This window comes from Rosa chinensis, chromosome 2 (assembly GCF_002994745.2).
Source record: "Rosa chinensis cultivar Old Blush chromosome 2, RchiOBHm-V2, whole genome shotgun sequence".
Classification (NCBI taxonomy): Eukaryota; Viridiplantae; Streptophyta; class Magnoliopsida; order Rosales; family Rosaceae; genus Rosa; species Rosa chinensis.
The window spans coordinates 3,097,077-3,120,636 of NC_037089.1; the positions used below are offsets into that span (position 1 = coordinate 3,097,077).

At 39.8% G+C, this 23,560-nt stretch overlaps 1 protein-coding gene across 1 annotated transcript; it reads right to left on the bottom strand.

Moving 5' to 3' along the window:
- Positions 1-9,911: 9,911 nt before the first annotated feature.
- LOC112185910 (protein NRT1/ PTR FAMILY 6.2) lies at positions 9,912-13,074 on the bottom strand. Its single transcript, XM_024324244.2, has 6 exons — positions 12,875-13,074; positions 12,656-12,758; positions 12,293-12,510; positions 11,655-12,205; positions 11,090-11,436; positions 9,912-10,855 (listed from the first exon to the last, which is right to left on the bottom strand). Exons 1-6 carry the CDS (start codon positions 12,875-12,877, stop codon positions 10,338-10,340), a joined length of 1,740 nt encoding a protein of 579 aa, XP_024180012.1. The 5' UTR covers positions 12,878-13,074; the 3' UTR covers positions 9,912-10,337.
- Positions 13,075-23,560: the final 10,486 nt, after the last annotated feature.

The window sequence follows — 23,560 nt, forward strand, 5'->3', positions numbered from 1 at the left end:
AAGACGATTTATGGGGTTCTGACACATATAGGCTTTGGCATGATGATCCGTGTATTAAAGACTTTACACGGACATCCATTTTCAGAACGAAGAGAAGTAAGAACCAAGAATTGGTTCGAGGAGCTGCACATGCGCCTCATGGCGCCATGATTGTGCAAAGATCGGCCACACATGGCAAGCGCCGCCTACCCCTGCGGCAAATACATGGCATTGACGCCATAAACCCTTATTCAACTCCTCTCCTTACTTCTCAAGTCCATTGTGACATTGTGGCTTAACCAAAACCTTCATTGGTTGAATATAAGGCCCATGTTTCGTTCTGTAAAGCCTGTTATTTAGGATTCAGACCATCCTATGCAAAGGAGATTGAGAAAATAATTCCATTCTCACAAAGAATCTAAGGGAATTCTGTGGATTTGATCAACCAACTTGCGGATCGTATAAATGTTTTATGGTGTTGGTTGATACGCAAACACGCTGGTCACATGTTGTGCCATTATCCACTCATAATGCTGCTTATACTACACTCCTAGCACATAACATATGGCTACGAGCTCACTACCCAGATCATCCCATTCAGTCAATTTGACTTGATAATGCTAGAGAGCTTACATCGAAAATTTTCGATGACTATTGCATATCATTGGGTATTGATATCAAGTATCACATTCCCATGTACACACCCAATTGGTCTGTCGAAAAAGCCACCATTAAAAGACTACGATGGTAGCCCGGACTTTGGTAATGCGCACCAATATTTCCGCTTGGGTTATGCAATATCGCATGCAGCTATGCTCATTCATCTACGACTCATAGCATCCACTCAAATTTTATTTGCGTTATAGCTAGTGACTGGGTTCGAGTCTAAATATCTCGTACTTATGCATATTTGAGTGTGCGGTTTATGTGCCAATTGCACCGCCACAGCGCACCAACATGAGTCATTGCAATGAATGCATATATATATATATATATATATATATATATATATATTTGTGTTGGACATAGGCCTCCAACTATAAGTCCGCTACGTAAAACCCTTGACAGGCGATCTCTATTTCGCTGGATTTGCGAATTGTCACTTTGATGAGACAGTCTTCCCGTCGTTAGGGGGAGATTAGAACTTCAATGTTCAACAGGAACGATAGGAATTGACATGGTCTGTCCCCACTATGTCTCATCTTGATCCCCTAAAAGTGATGAGATCACATATACATGCTGCAAACATGTCTGCAAGGATTGATGTCCCCACAAGAGGACATGGTGCCACCCAGAGAAGATGGGTACTGCACCACTACCATAGATGGTGGTATGGTGACACCACAAACGTGGCATAATGGCGTCATAGGCCATGGGTTCCGCTAGAGAGAGTAGGAGACCCATAGGTTCGATGGATTCTCGCCCTAAGAAAAGAGCGAGTTTGGCACAATTCGATCCATTGATAATTGATACTCAAAATCCATCTCATGAGAATATTTTGGATCGTGGTTATGTCCAAGAGACATCGTTGGGGGACGCCTCAATGTTAGAACCAATTCTTGAGAATATAGAGATCTCTACGAACTACACTAGTGTACATGAGGACGTGGAATTGTTGAGACTAATGACATCGAACCTTACTCCGTTGAAGGAATGCCAACGTAGAGAAAATTGGCCTAAATGGAAAGATGCGATCCAGGTTGAATTGGATTCACTAACGAAGAGAAAGGATTTAGGGCCTGAGCTGCCAACACCTCCTAACATAAAACCTATTGACATTAATAGGTCTTCGTTAGATAGCGTGATGAGAAAAAGAAATGGTAATCTCGCTTTATGGTGCAAGGTTTCTCACAACGCCCTGGAATCGACTACGAGAAGACATATTCTCTCGTAATAGATGTCATTGCACTCCACTGCCTTGTCAGTTTGGTAGTTTCCAAATAACTGAACATGCAGCTTACGAATGTGGTCACTACATATCTATATGGGGATCTAGATGCGGAATATAATGAAGGTTCTTGTGGACATCATTTACCCAAGTCAAGTGGCTCTAGACAACGGAGCGTATTTGCAACGAGGTTGAAATGCTCACTAAAATGACTACTTGATTGGGAAGGGATATGATGAACTATGCCCACGAGTTTCCATGACAAGTTCCGGATTTGCAATTTTCTCTGTTTATGTTGATAAACATAATTGGAACCCTTGAGAGTTAAGGGAAACCGCTGAATACCTGAAATCCGAGTTTGAGAGGAAGGACCTTGGGAGAACACGGTTTTGTCTAGATTCAGAACTTGTATATAGTGTCAATAGATGCTTAGGCATTTTTGATAAAGTCAAAGATGCACCATGGTCGTCCGTAGTCTTGGCCCTAAAAGGGGATCCGTTTCGTCCCAGGGATGATGACGAAGATGTGTTAATAGCAGAAGTGCTTACTTATGTACAATAGGCATATTATTGTATTTAGCATAATACAAGACCGGACACCTCAATTATTATGAACTTGTTGCCTAGATATAGCCTCTCGCCAACGCAACGCCATTAGATTGGTATAAAGACAATCTTTTGATATTTGAGAGGTACGATTGATATGAGCTTGTTCTATCGCTACAGAGAGAAAAGAAATGACCGAAGTATGGGATCGGACCCCACAAGGCAAAATGCCACCTTCCGTGCTCCTCCTCCCCTCCATCAAAATGACAACAAGCACTTCTAAATATTGAAGTGAACCAAATCCGATCAGAGGATAATGTAGCGGATTTATTTACTAAGTCGTTACCAAAATCCACCTTCGAGAAACATGTAAAGAGCATCGGATTGAGAAAGTTATCCGAACCCCCATGATTGTAGCAATCAGGGGGAGATATTAACATCATGGGGAGGCATGATGTCTACATGTTCGATCTCGAAGAGTGAAGGAGGTGTTGTGCTCTTTTTGTCCTTCGACCAGGGTTATTTTTGTCCCACAAGGTTTTTGTTACCTGGCAAAGTTTTTAACGAGGCAACAATCCAAGCGTCATCACCAAGTTTGAGCGGCACAAGGGGGAGTGTTGAAGGATGTCGACATAATGTGTGCCTCTACAAACTAGGGTTTAGAGTTGTAATAGGAATGTGTTCTAGGTATTCAATTGTAATCTGATTCTATTACCTTTTTGGTACCTTGTAACTCCTTATTTAAAGAGCTCTTATTATCAATAATAAACACAATTACAATTCTCCTACAACACTAATGCAATTTTCAATCAAACATCTATGTGTCATTGATTGTGGTTTGTTAAACACAAAAAGAAGCACAAATTCATTAATGCACTATAAAAGTAGTGCACACCATAAGAAGAAGGGAAAGAAAAAGAAAATAAATTCCATTTTGTTTTTTTTTTGCGGCTAGTCTCTGTATGCACACCTTTTCATACCACTAATCAAGTAGGATATGCATGCATTATGCAGTCCTTATTTTTATTCTTTTTGTTATTTTTGTCGAAATGCATCGTCCGTCTTTAGTTATCATTTTGTTTCTAATACCATGAAAGTAGTTATATATGTTTTTCTTTTCTTTTTTCCTCAAATACTTTGATATCACCAGTTTGTTGCAATGCCATCAAAGATCATATATGCACTTTTTTACTGTTGCCTGCCGATATCAGTTTTCTTTAGGGGACCGATTAATAAAACATTAGAAGTAGTCAAATAGAAAAAGATTGAGAATGAATTTTTCCGATATCTTATTCATCTCACAGTGAAGGAATATAAACAGACTACAATCGTACTACAACTATTGTGTACTACCGTACTACACAACACAAATAAGGTAAGTAGTTATAACAATATATTCCCTTGTAGTCTATTCCTAATAGGGAACGATGACTCACACTAACACTCTCCCTCAAGTTGGCGCATATACATCAACCATACCCAACTTGCTTAGTGAGTCATAAAATGCCTTCCTAGAAACTCTTTTGGTAAGTACATCTGCAAGTTGCTCTTCAGATGGAACAAAAGGAAAGCTAATAATTTTGGCATCTAGCTTCTCCTTTATAAAGTGACGATCAACCTCCACATGCTTAGTACGATCATGCTGTATTGGATTCTGTGATATGTCAATAGTTGCCTTGTTGTCACAATACAACTGCATGGTATTTTTGAGTTTGAAACCCAGATCACGTAACAGATTTCTCAGCCACAACAACTCACACACTCCGTGAGCCATACCTCTATACTCAGCCTCAGCACTAGAACGTGCCACAACTTTCTGTTTCTTACTCTTCCATGTAACCAAATTACCTCCCACAAAAGTGAAGTAACCTGATGTTGACCTCCTGTCTGTGATATTTACAGCCCAATCTGCATATGTGAAGCCACAAACCTCAAGAGTGTTGTTGTGTTTAGAAAATAGTACTCCCCTTCCTGGAGCTGACTTCAAGTACCTCAGAATTCGCATAACAGCATCCATGTGACTCTCACTCGGATTATGCATGAACTGACTCACCACACTCACTGCATATGCAACATCTGGTCTAGTATGAGCCAAATAAATCAAGCACCCAACTAACCTTTGATAGCAAGCTCGATCAGTAGGTACCTGATCTGGATACTCAGCTAAACAATGGTTCTGCTCAATAGGAGTATCAATAGGTCTGCAATCCAACAAACCTGTCTCTGTTAGCAAGTCAAGAACATACTTCCTTTAGCACAGATAGATTTCTTCTCTCCCCCTAGCTACCTCAATTCCTAAGAAGTACTTAAGCTCACTCAAATCCTTCATCTCAAACTCAGAAGCTAGCTATCTCTGCAGTCTATCCATCTCAATAGTATCATTACCAGTGATTACCATATCATCCACATAAATAATTAGAGATATTACCTTCCCTTGTTGATGCTTGAGGAACAAGGTATGGTCTGAATTGCTCTGCCGGTAACCAACCTTCCGCATGAATTATGAAAATCTTCCAAACCAAGCACGAGGTGGCTGTTTGAGACTATACAGAGATTTTCTCAATTTGCATACAAAATCACCAGGAGAAGCAACTATATACCCCAATAGAAGGCTTATGTACACTTCCTCGGCTAACTCTCCATGAAGAAATGCATTCTTGACATCAAACTGTCTGAGTGGCCAGTTTAAACTAGCAGCGAGCGAGAGCAGAACCCGAATAGTATTCATCTTGGCAACAGGAGCAAAAGTTTCATCATAGTCTATACCATACGTCTGAGTAAACCCCTTTGCTACAAGGCGTGCTTTGTACCGATTCACTGATCCATATGCATTATGCTTCACGGTAAACACCCAACGACAACCTACAGCCTTCTTGCCTTGAGGTGGAGGCACAAGTTGCCAAGTATTGTTCTTCAGCAATGCCTCCATCTCTTCATCTATTGCCTTCCTCCACTTTGGATCCTCTAATGTATCCTGCACTTTGTTAGGTACTGAAACAGCAGATATTTGATTAATAAATGATTCATATGGCTTAGACAACCTCTTAGTGGACATATAGTTGGCTACTTGGTATTTTGATTTGGCAGTAAGAGTAGGTTCATATCTTTTGGCTGATTGACCTCGGGTGGTCCTATGTGGTAACACATATTGCTCAACATTAGATTCACTACTACTAGTATCAGTGGATGCGCGTACCTCAAATGGGTGATCTTCAGTACCAGGAAGCTGTGGGTCAGGGGTAGAAGCAATGGCAGGAGGGGCAGATGTGTTTTCAACCTCATTCTGAGTGATGGAGACTGGTGCTTGGATGTCTGGAGCTTCTGCTGCTGGAGGTGGCATCAAAATGCCTCCTGACTGTGTGACTTCTTCTTCTCCTTCTGATTCCTCCCCCTCTCCATGATACAACTCTTCAAAATATGAATTCTCCCCCTGAAGAGCTGTATCTGAAGAGGAAAAATAACTCATGTCCTCAAAGAAAGTAACATCCATAGTGACATAGTACTTTCTGGTAGGTGGATGATAACACTTGTACCCTTTCTGATAACCTCTGTAGCCAACAAACACACAATTAAGTGCTTGGGCATCCAACTTAGACGTCTGGTTTTTGGGAACATGGACAAAAGCAACACAACCAAAGATACGAGCTGGAAGATTGTGAAATGAAGGTAAGGAGACATGAGATGCAAGAACCTCAAAGGGAATTTTTCCCTGAAGGACACTAGATGGAAGATGATTGATAAGATGGGAAGAAGCATGTACATCATCGCCCCAAAGATACTTAGGTATATGAGCACTAAAAAAAAGGGCACGAGCCATATCAATTAAATGACGATTTTTCCTTTCGGACACTCCATTTTGTTCTGGTGTTTGGGAACATGTAGTTTGGTGAACAATCCCATGGGTTTTGAAAAACTCTCGGAACACATGATTAACATATTCTCCCCCATTGTATGAACGAAGGACTTTAATGGTGCTATGGTATTGTGTTTGAACAAGAGTACGAAAAGTTTGAAAAGCTGGAAATACTTCATCTTTGGTTTTAAGAAGAGCAACCCATGACAATCTCATACAATCATCAATAAACAACACAAAATATCTCATACCCGAAACAGTGGGCTCTCTAGAAGGTTCCCAAACATCAGAGTGAATCAACTCAAAAGGAATACTACTTTTATTAGAAAAACTAGGAAAATAAGTAGCACGATGACTCTTGGCCAAAACACATGTTTCACAATGTAAAACAGACTCATCCACACCAATAAATAGAGTAGGCATGGTTTGTCTCATAAGACTAAAAGATGGATGCCCTAAACGGCGATGCCATAACCAAATTTCACTTAGCTTATTAGAACTCGAAGTCAAAGCGGTGCGGAACTGTGCACCTGGTTTCTCCCCTGCGTATGTCTGATCCAAATGGAACAACCTGGCCCTTAGATAGCCCCGACCGATTATCTCCCTGGTGAGAAGATCCTGAAAAATCACATACATAGGATAAAAGGTTATGGAGCATTTAGACTCTCAACTGTGGAACAGATATCAAGTGATGAGATAAGTCAGGCACATATAACACATTATGAAGTTCCAAAGTAGGAGTAATACGCACTGACCTTGACCCTAACACAGGAAAAGCCTCACCATTGGCATTAGTTACATAGGACATAGGTGGAGAAGACAATTCAGTAAAATACGATTTGTCATAAGTCATATGATCGGAGGCACCAGAATCAATAATCCATGTATCAGAACCAACAAAGTTAGAAACTTTTAAAGCCATACCAATCTTACCACGACCAGCTATAGAGACTGTAGGGGCAGCCTTACCTGCAGTATGATGATCCTGTCCGACCACGCCATAGAAGTCTGGTTCTTGGATCAACTGAACCACAGATGCCTTTGCCTTAGGACGATAACCTTTCCTTTTGGGGTACCCATTCAACTTCCAACAAGTCTCTCGAACATGTCCAAGGTCGCTGCAATAAGAGCATTGAGGACGAGGGCGGTTGGTGAAGCCTGGTGGAGGACCTTGCTGATGCAGGGGAACAGAACTCTGCTGCTGAAGAAAAGGTGTCGGTGACTTAGCCTGAATGGCTAGGCTAGACACTTCAACCTGTGCATGTTTGACACTTTCCTGTTGAGACTCATCCTTATGGATGTATGTGAAAGCTGTGTTTAGACTAGGAGGGTCTGTCATTCTGAGCAATTCTCCCTTGGCACTGCCATGCTTTTCATCAAGCCTTCTCAAGAATACATGAACTCGTTCAAGCTCCTTCTCCTTCTGGTACCACACAAGATCTTCCTGATTTTTGATCTTGCAAGGACGTTTCTGATCAATTTCAACCCATACATTCTTCAGCTGGGTGAAATACACAGCTAGTGGTTGCCCATTCTGTTGCATATTAGCAGCTTTGCACATCAATTCATGAACCTGTATAAGATTAGACTCATAGGTATACAGATCCCCCAATGTCTTCCATATTGTTTCAGCAGTCTCACACTCTTCCACCAACTGTAACACATCTTCAGTCATGGCTTTAAACAAGAGAGTCATCACAGATCCATCATCATCCTCCCACTTAGCATAAGCATCCACATTTTCCTCACTAAGAGCTTTGGTTGTTCCATTCACATGCCCCATCTTGTGTATGCCACGAAGATGGACAGACATAATCTTCTTCCAAGTTCGAAAATTGGTACCATTCAGTTTTGGACCACCAAAAGAACCACCGTCTGAACTGCGGATAGAAACCTCAATTTTTTGGACCTCATTGATCTTAGAACTCTGACCTTCACCGTCATCACCACCCATTGCAATAATACAGTAGCAAAAAACACACAAATCCCAAAGTATGCAGTGGAAATAAGAAGAACAGAAGGCTCCAAAATAACAATAACAGAATTTTTTTGGGCAATTTAGGTGAGCCGCAAACTGGACTTGGACTGCACGAATTCCGATCAAATCTTGATTGGCATCGAGGCTGGTGATCTGAGGGACAGGGCACCTGGGTTGAGGACAGCGGGCTGAGCACCTGGGATAGAGCGACGCGAAAGAGGCGGGGATAGAGCGACGCGACCCAAAGATGAGGAATCGAAGGAGATGAAGCAACTCGAAGATGAGGACGGCGATCTTCACAGATGAAGCAGACGATCGGGGTTGTCTGAACTGAGAACGCTGGTCTGAATGCTTTGCAGAGATGCCAGGAACTGAAGAACCTTGTGAGGGCCTGATAAATGCGATCTGGAAGGATGAAGCCAATCTGGTGAGGGACAGACGTCAGCTGGAGATGGGACCCTAACAGAAAAAAAGTTCTAAGACAATTTTCCTCTAATTAAGAGAAAAACAAAGAAAGAACAACGAGACAAAGTCCTTTTCGGATCTTTGCTCGAGAATGAATTTTTCTGATATCTTATTCATCTCACAGTAGAGGTATATAAACAGACTACAATCGTACTACAACTATTGTGTACTACTGTACTACACAACACAAACTAGGTAAGTAGTTACAACAATATATTCCCTTGTAGTCTATTCCTAATAGGGAACGATGACTCACACGAACAGAAGTCTCTATTTGTGATGACTCGTATATGTTTGATTGTGGCATTCTTAGTGTCATAAGGCTGGCTAGCTGGCTAGTCAGGGTTATATATTGTGACTATCGATCGGAACCTTTCAAACCAAAAGCTGATCAGTATTGAAATGGATGTTTACGACGTTAAGTCGATTTATAACAATTGATCCTTTTAAAAAAGAGATCTAAGAAAAATATTGTTTTAGAACCAATAAAGTGCTCTTGTTAGTCTATTTTATGGCCGTTAAAGTTTCCGGATCTAGCAGTGGTTCATGATATCAAACTCTATTGACAAGATAGATGACTCTTCTGCACTTTCCGCTTTGCAGTGTACAACATTAGATGTACATATACGCTTCCAAACGAAAAAGAAAACCTGTACGCACAAGATAAGTAACTATCCAGCACCAATCTTCAGTAGTACAAGAGCCACTCTGAAAAGCAGCTGGTACTGTAGTTTTTGTGGCTTGTACCACTTTGCAGAATCAAGATATGCAGCAAAATTGATGACACTTAGACAACTCAAAAGTCCATAGAAACAGTCAAGCCTCTGTATCATCTGCAAGCCATCCTTGCCCGTGTTTGCTTCCTGTCACCTTATTCACAATCGAAACCAAGAAGCTACTAGCGAAAAAACAAAGTGATAAAGTGGCGAGGAAGAGAACGACCTGTAGTCATGGTTTTCAATTTTTCATTCCTTTCGGTGATTGAGTTATGAAGCATTCTCCTTTCTCCGTTACTGCAGAAGTATTGACGAGGTTTATTCACTTTTGATGCTTGCATTTTGGGTCTTTACCGGTTTGAAACAGAGTTGAATGATGGAGGGGGAGTCTAGAGCGTTGAATGTTCATGATGGATTTGCTTCTCCTCCCCCATATGACAGCAAAATTTAATTGCAGTGATTTGAAGGCGTTGAACTTCTCTAATTCAAGCTACTATCATTTCTCTATAGCCATTCAAATTTTTATCAAGAAAGCAAAAGCCAAAAAGGAACTACAAGAATACACAGTCACATACACGTACACTGTACTAATTACAAAGCCTCTGATTATCTACATGCTTAGCTAACACTTAGCATCTGCACAGGAACCTTTATTCATTAACACCGGCACAATAATACTTAACACCTATTCCTTCTATTCAAAATGGGAAAACAAGCAACTGCAGAGAGTTATTGACTATACGCTTATTCCAAAAGCCAAGGAAAAATGTCTATGCGTCCCCTTGGAGCTGGTTTTGGATTTGTGATCTTCAACTAAGTACGTAGGCAGGACTTTTCCCAAGCATAATGGACTTCTGTTGACTATTAGTAACATAAAAAAGTTTTGATGCATGGATGCCATTAATCCTTGAATTTAACAGCTACCCTCAGCAGAGGAACCGTCAGATGGTTTGGTAGATTTCCTTGGCTTGTACCATCTTGCACAAACGAGATATGCTACAAAATTAATGACACTTAAAACGCTCAAAAGTCCATAGAAACAGTCAAGCCTTCCATAGTTGATATTGTCTGCAAGCCATCCTTGGCCATTTTTGCTTCCGGTGAACCTCCTCACAATTGAAACCAAGAAGCTACTGAAAAAGAAGCCTAGTGATAAAGTGCTCAGGAAGAGTCCTGTGCTCATAGTTTTCATTCCTTTTGGTGATTGAGTTATAAAGAAATCGAGCTGGCCAGTGTAGATAAAAGCTTCACCAGAACCTACTAGGAAGAATTGTGGGATTAACAAGAACACACCAATAGGCAGAGAACCTGCACTCATAGTTCTCATTTCTTTAGCCACTGATAACCGCTTCCTCTCGGTTAGTGCTGCCGCTGCCATTCCAAGAGTCGATAGAACAAGACCAATTGCAATTCTCTGTAGATCGGTGAAACCTGTTGTAGAAAGAAAGATATTAGATAGATAAATAGAATCTATGGTAAGGAAGATCATAGGTACTCAAACTTTAAAGTTTTGGTACTAGTAAGGCATTGGGTATTATGGTTCTAAGTTTCAGTTCAACGTGGTGGTGTTTAATAGTGAATACCAGTGCTGCTAGTAGATAGTAATTATATAAGTCTATAATGCTTTTGGACAAATTGATCATCTTCTAGGTCCAGTATTTATACCTGGCTGGCCCTTCCATTTCTTCCAAATAGGCATAATGAGACGGTCATTAACAGCCAGTGTGATCAGTATGGCCAGCACAAAGAAGACCGTGAGAGAGCCAGCCGGGATCTGGAACTTTCCGACGGATCTCTCCATGGTGGATGCTTGTTCTACTGAGAAGGTCATCATCTGTCCGTATGTTGTCCAAAAGATGATGGTTGTGGCCCATATCGGAAGTAGTTTCACCATCATTTTCACCTCCTCCACTCTTGTAACCGAGCATAACTTCCATGGGTTCGGAACAGAACCTGCTGGTTCATTTCTCTGGGAATCTTCTTCTGCCACAATAGATGCCTTGTCCAATAAACTATATGAAAATTGAACCGGATGAGTATCAACACTATACAAAAATGAGTTACATGGATAGCAAATGAAAATGTAGAAACTTCACATATATGTAGACAATATGTTTGAATTTATGGCCCAAATTGACACTAAGACCACATAACATGCCAGATGTTTAGTAAGTACTATATATAGGGCTAGCTAGGGAGAGCCTAATTCAGCAACCAAATTAAAACTTACCGGAACTGATCTGTGTGACCAGTTCTTGAAGCCTCGGGATAATTCTCATACAACAAGGCAACGTCGAATGGAAGTGGCATCTTTCTCTTCCTTATAGCAGCCACAATAACCTGAAAAATTTGAACTAGGGGACTTCCCAAGCTTTTCTTATATCTGTATCTTTTAGTCCCCGAAAAAAACAGCAAGATTGCTAAAAACATTGAAATGGAACATATTCCATAGGCCCAGCTTCTGTCCACTTGGTCTTGTATGTAGACAAGGACTGTGACTGCCATCAAGGATCCTGTGCTAATGAAGAAGAAAAATCTATTGAAGAAATATGCCATCTGCGCTTTCTCTCTGTCATCTTTTTCATCAAATTGATCAGTTCCAAATCCTGAAACACTTGATTTCAACCCACCAGTCCCTAATGCAATTATATATAAAGCCAAGTACAGAATTCCCATTTGGAGCTTATTGGCTTGTTTGCAGTTGTTGTTGGCAGCAGTAATATCACAATGAGGTGGGCGCAGCTGCGGCAATTTTACTGATATTGCTAATGCAGCGGTGCCCTGTACATACATATAACAAGATTCTATTATTTAAAGTTCATCGTAAATTTTAGAAATGTTTAAGGTAAAAATTGAACAAGAACTTACCAATGTCTGTATTGAAGCAAAGATTGCAATGGTCTTGTATCTGCCAAGGAAGGAATCGGCGAGGAACCCTCCAAGCAAACAAAGGAGGAAGGATGTGCCTAAAAAGTCTGTGACAATATTTGCTGAAGTTGAGCTTGGCAAATGCATTGTCCCAACTAGGTATGTCACCAGGTTCACTGCTATTCCCATAGTTGATAGCCTTTCACATATTTCAATTCCTATAGTACGTAGATCATTTTGATCAAGAAATTAGCACCTTTAGATTGGTGAATGATGACACATGAAAGTTCTTCATTAAAAGCTAAGATCAATATATGCTAAACAATTGGGTTGACTACTATTAAAATATGCTCATTAATGTACCTAATATAAGCGTGGCAGTAACCCAACCACCAGTTATGGACTTATCTGCAGAAGAACCTTTGTAGTCCACAGCATCGGCCGCAGTCCAACTCGTTTTCTCCTCCTGAAGATCAAAACAGACAGCAATGCAAATGTGCTTAGTTTCAGTATGGTTAAGATCCCAGGAAAAAAATTATATTTCAGTTTCAGTTAATAAGGCAAGAGGGCTAGAGTACCGACCATGTTTTTCAACTGGGAAATATAGCAAGAAAGCAGTTCTAGCTAGCTGGTAAAGAAACCTAGGAAGCCACAAATTTCTTGGGTTTGGCAGGTGCTTTCCCCTCTTTAAGGGAAAAGAGTGTAATACAAACAAATAAAAAGTGACTCTCCACTACTAGCTTAAGTGAAGAGATCTGAGAGCTGGCAGTTATAATAAAGCTTTACTAGCTAGAGATTAGCATTATCCCAACATGAGTGGAAGCAGGTTTGTTGAATGATTGAAATTGTGTTTTGATTCGAATTATATATACTAGAAGGTTTACTTTTTTTTTTTTTTTTTTTTTTTATCAAGAAGAAACTTCCTTAATAATGAACTGGTTACAATGAGTTTTGGGCAACATGTCTTACATAGAAATGGCCACTGGACTTCACACTAGAACTCCAAAATGACTGACTGACAGAAAAAACCTCGACTCAACTACAGACTTAAAACTTGCACGACAACTAAAAAGCAAAGACAACATGCGCTGGAGCAGTGAATCCCAGACTCACAACTTTGTTAACACTAACTGGCCACCCAGAGTCCTCCTGACCTGCCTTTAATCGACCAAGTCTACACTCGTTGTGACTTCGAACCCGACCAAAAGAAATGTTGGACCATCAGACCTGAGACTAAACTAAACCCAACACCATTGCCACCTTAATGTCAACACCGACAATCCAAAAATGCTCCAAATCGCCATCACCTCCGAACCGAAACTAGATAGGAGCGACCCACTAGAAGGCCAAGGATGATTGTCTATGCTAGTATGACACAGCCAGACATTTTCGCCACCGCTACTGACCCAACTCCAGAACCGGAACGACCCTCTAGACCGCTGAAGAGAAATTGTCTATTCCAATAAGTGCAGTGCACCGACTCAACAGCTAAAACTTATTACCACAAAAAAAAAAAAAAAAAACAACCAAGCCCTAAAAACTAGTAATAACCCAACACACATAACCCAGCATCAGCATGCCTCGATCCCGCAAGGTGTAGCCACGACAACCCACCACCGACAGCCAACCCGCCACCTCTCCATCCTTCCGTTCTCCCAACACGCCAGCAGACAACACCGCTGCCCCTAGCCACTCCCCTCGACAAGACGGCTCTAAGAAGAAGAGACCAAATCGGAACACTCCGATCAGATCGGATCCCCTCAGAACCCTCCATCACACCACCAGCTGAAGCCGCCTTCTTCTGTTCACCTCCCGCTCCTGGGGAGAACGACCCCGGCTCCACCCACAAGCCGCTGAGTTGTGAAGCAAAATATATGGATGACCCTACCTTGGATAGATGCATAAGCCTCTATAAGTGGGAAAGGATTAGTCTCATTTCATGTACGTCCCTTAGTCAGATTAGCGATGATATATGTGTGTGTGTGTTAATTTCTTTTGTATCGAAGCTTGCTTTGATCAATTAGTTCCATGAATTAAAGTAATGAACTAGATTAATTGCAAATATGAAAGCAATCTTGTCAGCGAGTAGTTTGTGCTCGTAAGGATGAAAGGGCAGTTTGTTACAATGGTACCTCCTCATGTCGATTGTGTCTACAAGCAACATAAAATGGTATCTGCATGTGGAATTGAGATTGATGGTTTTCATTGTCATAGGATTTCCTATTGAGAATATATAGATCACACATGAGAAAAGTAGGAGCTTGCTTGTGGGTTTATGAGGAGTTTAGGGTTTAGGCTAATCCTTTCCCACATAACACGTTCTGACTGTGGGTTTACTTTGGCGTATATTTTTGCCATTACTCGTTATGGCAAGGGTTTAGGGAATGTCTCATTTTTTCCATGTGGAATGTATATATTTTCAACAACTTCATTCATTGTCAATTGGTTTTGGATGTAAACACCAAGATTAATTTATCATGATAGTAAGTTATGAGGTTATCCCATGTGTGCATACCTCATAGTCACACGGGTTTCATGTCACTCATTTACGCTATATATATATATATATATATATATATATATATATGTATATATATATCTTTGTGCCAACCCTGGATGATCAAATTAATGGATATGCAACCAAAAATCTGAGGATCATAACAAAGATTTTTGGGTAAGATTGGATAAATAAACACTTCAATTATCTTATTATTAATATACAACAGTATAGACATACAAAAATTCTACATACATTGCTAGTATTTAAGCTCTGAACGGATGGAGTAATGGTCCAGTGGTGGATTGTCCACTAGCTTCATATGTGCGCTGCATTATTCTCTTAAAAATAGATTGAGGATTTGAGTCACTCCATTTATTGCTAATTGATTTTAGATGTGAATCCTATATTACTTTCTTATTCAACTAGCTAGCTACGCTATCATATATGTGGTACGTAGTTCTCTTAAAAACGGACGGTGAAATGTTCCAGTAGTGGATTGTCCACTAACTTCATATATGCGCTGCATAATTCTCCCAAAAAGGTCCTCGCCCCCGTCCAATTCAATCTGCTTGATCCATCCGGGGGATTGTCCCCGGATCCCTTCGTGCTTATGAGTACTAAGCATTATTATATATAATTCCATCTAAAAGAACTACAACTGCAATTCGAAAGTGGCGAACACAGAAAGAAGTAAAAGAACCCCACAACCACTACTGCATTGAAAAAGTAGTGAACAGAAAAAGGAAGAGAAATGGCAAACGAAACCCCTCAACCAGACAAAGCCAGTTGGGAATCTGAGGCCATGTCCGTACAGAGCCACCCCTCCCCAGGGAGCTTGTATCTTCTGTTCCACTAAATCACTAAAAAGTAGTAAAGGAATTTTAGTATCTTTCCATTCCACTAAATCACTGAAAAGTTCTTTAAATCTCATTTCTCTTATTTTAAATACCATGATATGATGTAGAAGATGCAAATTGTTCAAAAGCTACGTTGAAGCTTCTGAATTTTTAATATTATCAGTTCACATATATTATGCAATTTTACTTCTTGCCTGCAGAGAACACATTGATTAAATGGTAGATCCGTAGATGTTTATCGTTCTCTATAATTACTCATATCTTTCTACCTTAGGCATCTATCTAGCTAGTCGAGGTTATATTTTTTTATAGCAATATTGGATGAAGGTTGGCTCTATATATATATTCTGCAGTTTCTTTGCAACTAATCACAAGTTGATTTTAATAATAATAATCACAAGTTGATTTATAAGAATTTTCTTAGGTATCCGAGTGTTTGTCATACACTCATTTTGTTAAATATTTTAGACCATTGGATTAGTTATATCTAATGATCCAAAATATTTAAAATTTGATAACATGTTTAATTCTTAGCCAATTACTATTAGTTAAATAGTATTTATTACCCTTTCAAAAAAAAAAAAGTATTTGTTACTAATTAATTTTATCATTAGTCAATTAATGTTAGGGAAATGATGGAAAATGTCACATTAGAGTGTGAAATGATAAAAATGTCACCTAATTTCCCACTTGACAAAAAGATCCACTATGAATTGTTAGTAATATTAATCTAGTCCTTATAAATAATGAGGTGATGTTAAAAAAAGTCAGTTTTTAATTTTCCTCATTCCTATTCTGCCCTTAAACCAACTCTATCTCTCTCTCTCTCTCTCTCTCTCTCTCTCTCTCTCTCTCTCTATCGTCTTCTTCTCCTCCACACACGCAGAGACCTCAAAGAGAGTGTGAATGCCAAAGAACGACGCGTCTTTGGGATCGGTCTACGAGTACTTGAAGTGGTGCCGACTCGCCGGTAATCGGATCCCTCCAGATCGTTTAGGTCGATCGGGCGTCGTATGACGCCTCTTCATCTCTTGACGTACTTGTCGAGAGAGGAGAGCGCGACATTGAAATTGAACGCCGCTTTGCGCTCGGCGAACCTGAGGCCGAGGAAGGTGTACTTGCCAGTGCCATCCTCGATCTTGAGGACGAAGTAGCGAGACGAGTCGAGCACGGTCTTGACGGAGGTCGCTGGAGTTCGGATCCTCCAGTCGGATCTCGCACCGGTCCTTGCACGACCTTCTCCGCTCTCGGCAACCTTCTCCGCTCTTGGCGAGCTTCTTGTTGCTACTGGCTGCGTCACTGACTTTGATAAGTGTCGCTAGGTGAGTCTATCTTCCTGGCTATTTTGATTTGTTCTGCTTAGTTTCTCAGAATTGTTAGCTTAGTTTCTACAATAAGCTTATTGCATTGGAATTATGGAGTGTTAAAGTTAAAGAGTGTTTTGGTGAAATTTAGATAGGCAATTGTGAATTTCTAATGAACTATACTCGATGAGTTATTGAATTGTAGGCTTTATGATGTTAGCTGTTTAGTACTTACAATTAGGCGTGGTTGAGATGACATTGCTTCTGAAATAGTATTTTTGATTGTGATGCTGATTTGAAGAACCAAGTTTTTTGATAGTGATTTGTGTTTTTCTTGACATTTGATAGGTTTGCAGTACGTTAACCGAAAAGTTTGGGAAGCATGGTTTGGTTAAAGCCAAACCAACTGTGTGGAGACTTGCAGCGCCAGTGAGAATGGATGAGGGGCAGGCACCAAAGAAGAAGCAGGAGTTGATTGATGATCCCATGCTCTGAACGTGATATGGCAAAGCTAGATAGGCTAAAGAAGAAGGATGAGCGCCAAAGAGAGGTTAGATTTCTTTGTAAAATATGATTGAGCTATCATATCCTATATTCCTACTGCTTAGATATGGTGTATGTTATTGGTGAACCATATAATTCGGGAATGCTGAGTGTGGATGTAGTTGGATTAAGGTTATGTCTACGCTAGGTTGTTATGCAATTCATTTGGCCTGCAGTAAGTTTATTAGTGTTTACAAGAACTTGTGTCTTCTGTTACTTATATGCAGGCATTGGACCAGTTGGGACATGTGGATGAAATTGTAAATGACCTTAGTATGTGCTGATATGTTATTGTGGTCTATAAACAACATTTTAATTAGACTTTCTTATAGTTTCTCTTTCCAGCTTTACTTTACTAATCGCTCTGGCATTTTCATCTGCAGCTATAAATTTGAATTCTCAACTCTAGATGACAGATCTGGTGCTCCTATAATAAGTTTCATGCTTGTAAAATCATATAGGCCTAGTTGTGAATGCATACCATCCCCAGGGGACTCTTTTTTTAGGAGTGCTTTAATTGTAGCTTTCATTTCTTTTCTGCAAGTAACTCATTTGCGTACTTCAAATTCTTTTTCTCAACTTTATTCTGCCTCTCATTATTCCACTTCTGCCTTCAATCCATGGACCGAGTACTTATGTTGTTGATTATATGTATTTGCAGTGATGCATCATTTGGTTATCCTGGTGGAGAATTTAAATTTTGGAATTGACTTAGACAGCAGCATTGCAAGTAAGGATTCTTCTCCATTTGAACTTTTAGTTTTTCTGTTTGAAAATATCATTATTTCATTTGAAGTTCTGGATGATGTTATGTGTAATTGCAAGTCCCCATGGAATAGATATCAATATTGATAGTGTGTCTTCCAAATCATTTGTGTCTTCGGGTAGTTCCATTTCGGGGCCTCACGAGCTGGGTGGAGGTGGCAGCAATTGCTCTTTGCTTGCTCGTCCTCGGTACACAAGATTTTCTCCTTAAACTATTGGTTCAATTCCAGTCAATTGGATATTTGTTCGTATAGGTATTTATTTGATATTAGCCTTAGTTTACTGAATAAGTATGATCACATTCATCATTGTGAAAAAGATAAGTGTAAGATAGAAGCAAAATTTGATGGAAGTATGTTACATGAAATTGTAAAATTTGGAAATGTTGTGTCTCATTGTAATATCTCTTTGGTAAGCCTCATTGTGGAATAGTAAAGGTTGGGCATTCACAGCTGTTTTGCTATATTATGCTTCAATTTGGGGAAAACAAGTGTTTCCTTGTATTTGAAGGTTTAGTTGTTTGACACTAGCCTCGAATTACTGAATGAATGCCTATGCACATTCATTCTGCTCTATGCGTTTTTTCAGTTAGGTCAGTTCATTATATTGGAGTGGAAAGCTCCATTTATCATTTACGAGCCTTTGAATTGTGTTGTGCAGGCACAGATGTGCTGCAAAGAACATAGCCTATTGTGGAATCTGCCTTAGAAGAGTATGGCCTTTCATGCACTCTGGATTTGGTAAGTGTCATAATAGATCTGGTATATGAATACTATCCTGCAAATTTCGGTATATTAATTGTTAGTCACTGTTAAATTTTCTCTGGATTGAGATGCACATTTTGCACTGAGCTTTTTGGATTAGTTTTCTGCAGGAGTACCTTGTCCAATATTTTGAGCTAGCTACAGTCGTGATAGTTTTACTTTTTTCTTTCTTATCCAATTTTTGTACACCTTTGGTTTCAGGGGCATCAAGTCACTGATTGCTTTAAAATCAAATTGGTAATGAACATGCTTAGTATGCTTTATATTGATTGGCTTGTTTACATGTTTTCTTCTAGGTGAAATCTAAGAATGCACTGGATTTTTGTCAAGAAGTGTGGCATCCCCTCAGCTTTCATGGTTTGAAGCACGTATATGTCATCAGCTTTGAGAGAATGGATACTACTTGGTTTAAAACAACATATCATCAAGTCAAATATATGTTTCTGATGATGTGGACATGTCATAATTTATAGGATATGAGTTGAGTAGTTCTTTAGAATCATATGTAATGTGGTTGGAGCTTGAAGATAATAAAATCTCTCTTCAACATATTTCATTTCTTTTTGTCTGGAAATTTCTAATGTATTCATCAGGTTATTTTTCTTTTTCCTTTTTCATAATGATACTTGTTAAATGATAGTTGGACTTCTAATTCTTTACTCCTCCACCTCTACTCTCATTTCTTTACACTTGGCCAGTTACATAGCCTATGACATGGACCGTAACTTGGTCAGGAATTTACAGTGACATGGTCAGTGACGTGTATAACAATGACATGGTAAGTGACATGGTCAGTGACTTTGTCAGTAACTTGACCAAGAATTAACAGCAACATGGTCAGTGACTTTGCCCGTGACTTGAGGTTAACAATGACTTTGCATAAGTTCATGTAACTGACCATGTATGTAACTGACCATGTCACTTACAATGTATGTAACTGACCAAGTAATTGAACATGTAACTAAATCAGGAATTGAACGTCAAATCAAGAATTGATAGTGACATGGTCAGTGACTTGAGACAATGACATGGTAAGTGACTTGAGACAGTGACATGATCAGTGACTTGACCAGTGACTTAAGACAGTTACATGGTCAGGGACTTGACCAGTAACTTGAGATAGTTACATGGTCAGTAACTTGAGACAGTTACATGGTCAGTGACTTGAGGTTAACAGTGACTTGACCAGTGACCTCACTAACTAAGGACTTGATCAAAATTACTTTTACTGGTAAATTGGTTCAATCCTTGCTCCTCACCCAGATTCATTTCAAGGGGATTTCTACTCACCTAGATTCGCCTCGAGAGGATTACTCCTCACCCATGTTAGCTTTGAGGGGATCTATCCTCACAATCCTCACAGAGATTCATCTTTAGGGAATTACCTTACTCCTCATCCAAATTTGCCTTAAAGGTATCGCCCAAATATCTCCTCAGGGAGATTACTCTTCATCCATATTGGCCTTGAGGGGATTTCTTATCACACAGATTCCACTTTAGGGAATTACTTACTCCTCACCCAAATTTTCTTTGAGGGGATAGCTCCTCACACAGATTTTCTTTGAGGAAGGAGATTACTTCTCACCTATATTGGTCGTGAGGGGATTTCTCCTCAAGATGTGGTTAGTGACAAGTGTATAACAGTGATGTGGTCAGTGACATGTGATTGACAGCGACTGGAGATAGTTACATGGTCAGTGACTTGAGACAGTGACATGGTCAGTGACTTGAAACAGTTACATAGTCAGTAACTTGAGGTTAACAGTGACTTGATCAGTGACCTCACTAACTAGGAACTTGGCTTGAACAATGACTTCATTGGCTAGAACAATGACTTCATTAGCTAAGGATTAACAGTGACATGACTAATAACTTGGCCAGTGACATAGCCAATGACTTGAAGTTAATAGTGACATTACCGGTTACTTGAGGTTATGTGACATGGCCAGGGATTGACAGTGACATGTTTATAACTGTGACATGGCCAGTAACTTGGCAAGTGACATGTGATTGACAGTGAGTGATCAACATTGAACATGACTGGTGACCTAACCAGTGACTTGTGGAGTTTAGCTATATTCAACCATTCATTGTAAAGGAACATGCCAAGAGAGAATACAAGAACCGAAAAAAGAACAAGGCATGAGAACTCAAACGCTATATTGACAATAGTTCTAATAAGTAATAACCACAATATCGCCCCACAACGGAAATCACCACACATCACTCTCATAAAATATAATAAATAACCCCCACAACAACACAACCACAATTTAAACACGAACAAAGTTACTGTTTTAAAGAGAAATTAAAAAAAACTCCCCGAATGAGTCAGAACAACATTAAGGCATCTAGGTAAAGGCCAATGCTCAGGGGGAATGTTGTGCCATGTTTTTCTGCCCATTATAATTGCATTCTTTTTTTTTTTTTTTCTGGATCTGATGTGGTTACAGTGACATCCTTAAAGAACTTGAGATCAAAAGGAAGTCTCCAAGGCTGTTTCCCATCCTTTCCAATACCCATTTCTCAAGTTGCAACCACAACAACTTGGTAAGTTCTCTGTGGATTCAGCTGGATGTTGCCATTGCCATTTTTATTTGCTGTCACTACTTCACCAGCCATTGTTGAATACAAAGAATGACACAAGCTCAAAGTAGCAACTTCAAACGAGGACTGCACAGCCAATTGTTATAGAAGTAGGGTAAAGCCTATGATAGTAAGATAAATGTCAAAATACGAGTACACACGTGGTTGGGTGATCAAGACAGAGAATGAGATTAGTGAATTGAAGTATTGATCAGAAAACCCTATGTTATCATTATATTTATGCACCAACTCATGTCATTTGCATGCTGGACATAATCAATAACAGATAAAAAGTTAATATTATGTGCTACTTGCTTAAACGTAACAGACATGCAGATATGTAAAACTTTAACATGGCATACTTTTGTAATTCTCCAAAATTTTGCTTCTTAACCAGTGACTTTCCTTTGGCATTTTCAGCAAGCTCCCTCTGCTTTTCCTTCACTTTAAATAGCTCAATCATTATTCCTACAGTACAACATCAAAATAACCATATACAGCTCATAAAATAGTTACATATTCGAGATCTTGCAAGTTAATATGATAAGACAGCAACCCAGCAAAGCTTCAAACTTGCTTTAAAAACCTATTCAACAACCTTGAAATATGAATAATTGTAACAATTAGATAAGAAAACCTCAAATTCGTGATTCAGGGGAACAGAGTTGATACATAAGAATCAAAATATTGAGATAAGTATGCACCTAAACACATATGAATCAATAGAGATTATCAGTCAATTCAAGTATGAATTACACGTCACCAACACAATAATTAACAACAACAACAACCAAAAAACAAGTGCGTTTAAGAAGCAAACCTTGACAAAGTTTCGAGAGTCTTGGTAGACCCCTTGGATGAAGTGAACACATCATCAATACCAGCAAATTGGAACACCTTCTTGGGAACCCTAGCCACCACAATACCAAAACCACGAGGAGCAGTCACCATCCCCACGATAACAGAGCCATACTTTCCGGTGACCTTGTAATGCATGGTGTGGGGCTTTCCGATCTTGTAACCCCTCCTCACAGGAATCACCCACAGCTTAGCCACAATAATGGCTCCACGAATAGCAATAGCAACCTCCTTGCTGCACTTGATGCCGAGTCCGACGTGGCTTTTGCTGTCGACGACAACGACAAAGACCTTGAAGCCTCTGATTCCGCGGCCGAAGCCTCTGATTCCGCGGCCGAAGCCTCCAAGGTCGCCAGTGGCGCCGCCTCCTTTTTCATCCATAAAGTCGAGGAAGACGCCTGCTTGAATCGAACAGACGAAGTCGTTTGCCGAGTGGGATGGAGTTGCTGCCTCTCGAACCTTCCAGCTCCGCCATTGTTCACAGCGGCCGCTGCCGTTATCGTCAACGAAGATCTCAACGACGAAGAAGCCATCAATTTCTGAGCTCCGCGAAAGAACAGAAAATCCAGATGCAGAGAATTTGAGAGAGAGAGAGAGAGAGAGAGTTTTCGGTAAGGGTCGAGAGTATGAATGAATAGGGGTTCAGACGAGCTTGGTTAATGGGATGGAGAAATAGAGCTGCCGGTGGCAGTTTTTGTAATTTAGTTTAACTCTAGTGGCAGGTTGTAAAGGGGTGACCTTAATTATCATGGGGACATTTGTGTTATCTGAATTATAATAAGACACTTCAAAATGACCTCTTTTATCATTGACCCATTAATGTTTGATTATCAATTAATAATTACACTATTGACAATTACATTTTTTCCTTATTAAAAACAAAAGACTTCTAATATAGGCTCACGGAATTAGTATTAATTAAATTGTCTTTATTACTAATTAATTATAGCATTAGTAGTTTCCTTAACCAAATATAATTATTTTTAGGAGAAAATTCTATTTAGTCCCTGTACTATGACTCTGTCATCGTTTCAGTCCCTGACATTCTAATTTAATCTGAAAAGTCCCTGAGGTCACGATTTCAGTCTAAT

Coding starts and splice junctions, on each gene's coding strand:
- LOC112185910 (XM_024324244.2), bottom strand. Junction 12,511..12,655: donor TACTGCCACGCTTATATTAG/GTACATTAATGA, acceptor TACGTACTATAG/GAATTGAAATATGTGAAAGG. Junction 10,856..11,089: donor GAAATGGAAGGGCCAGCCAG/GTATAAATACTG, acceptor TTTCTACAACAG/GTTTCACCGATCTACAGAGA.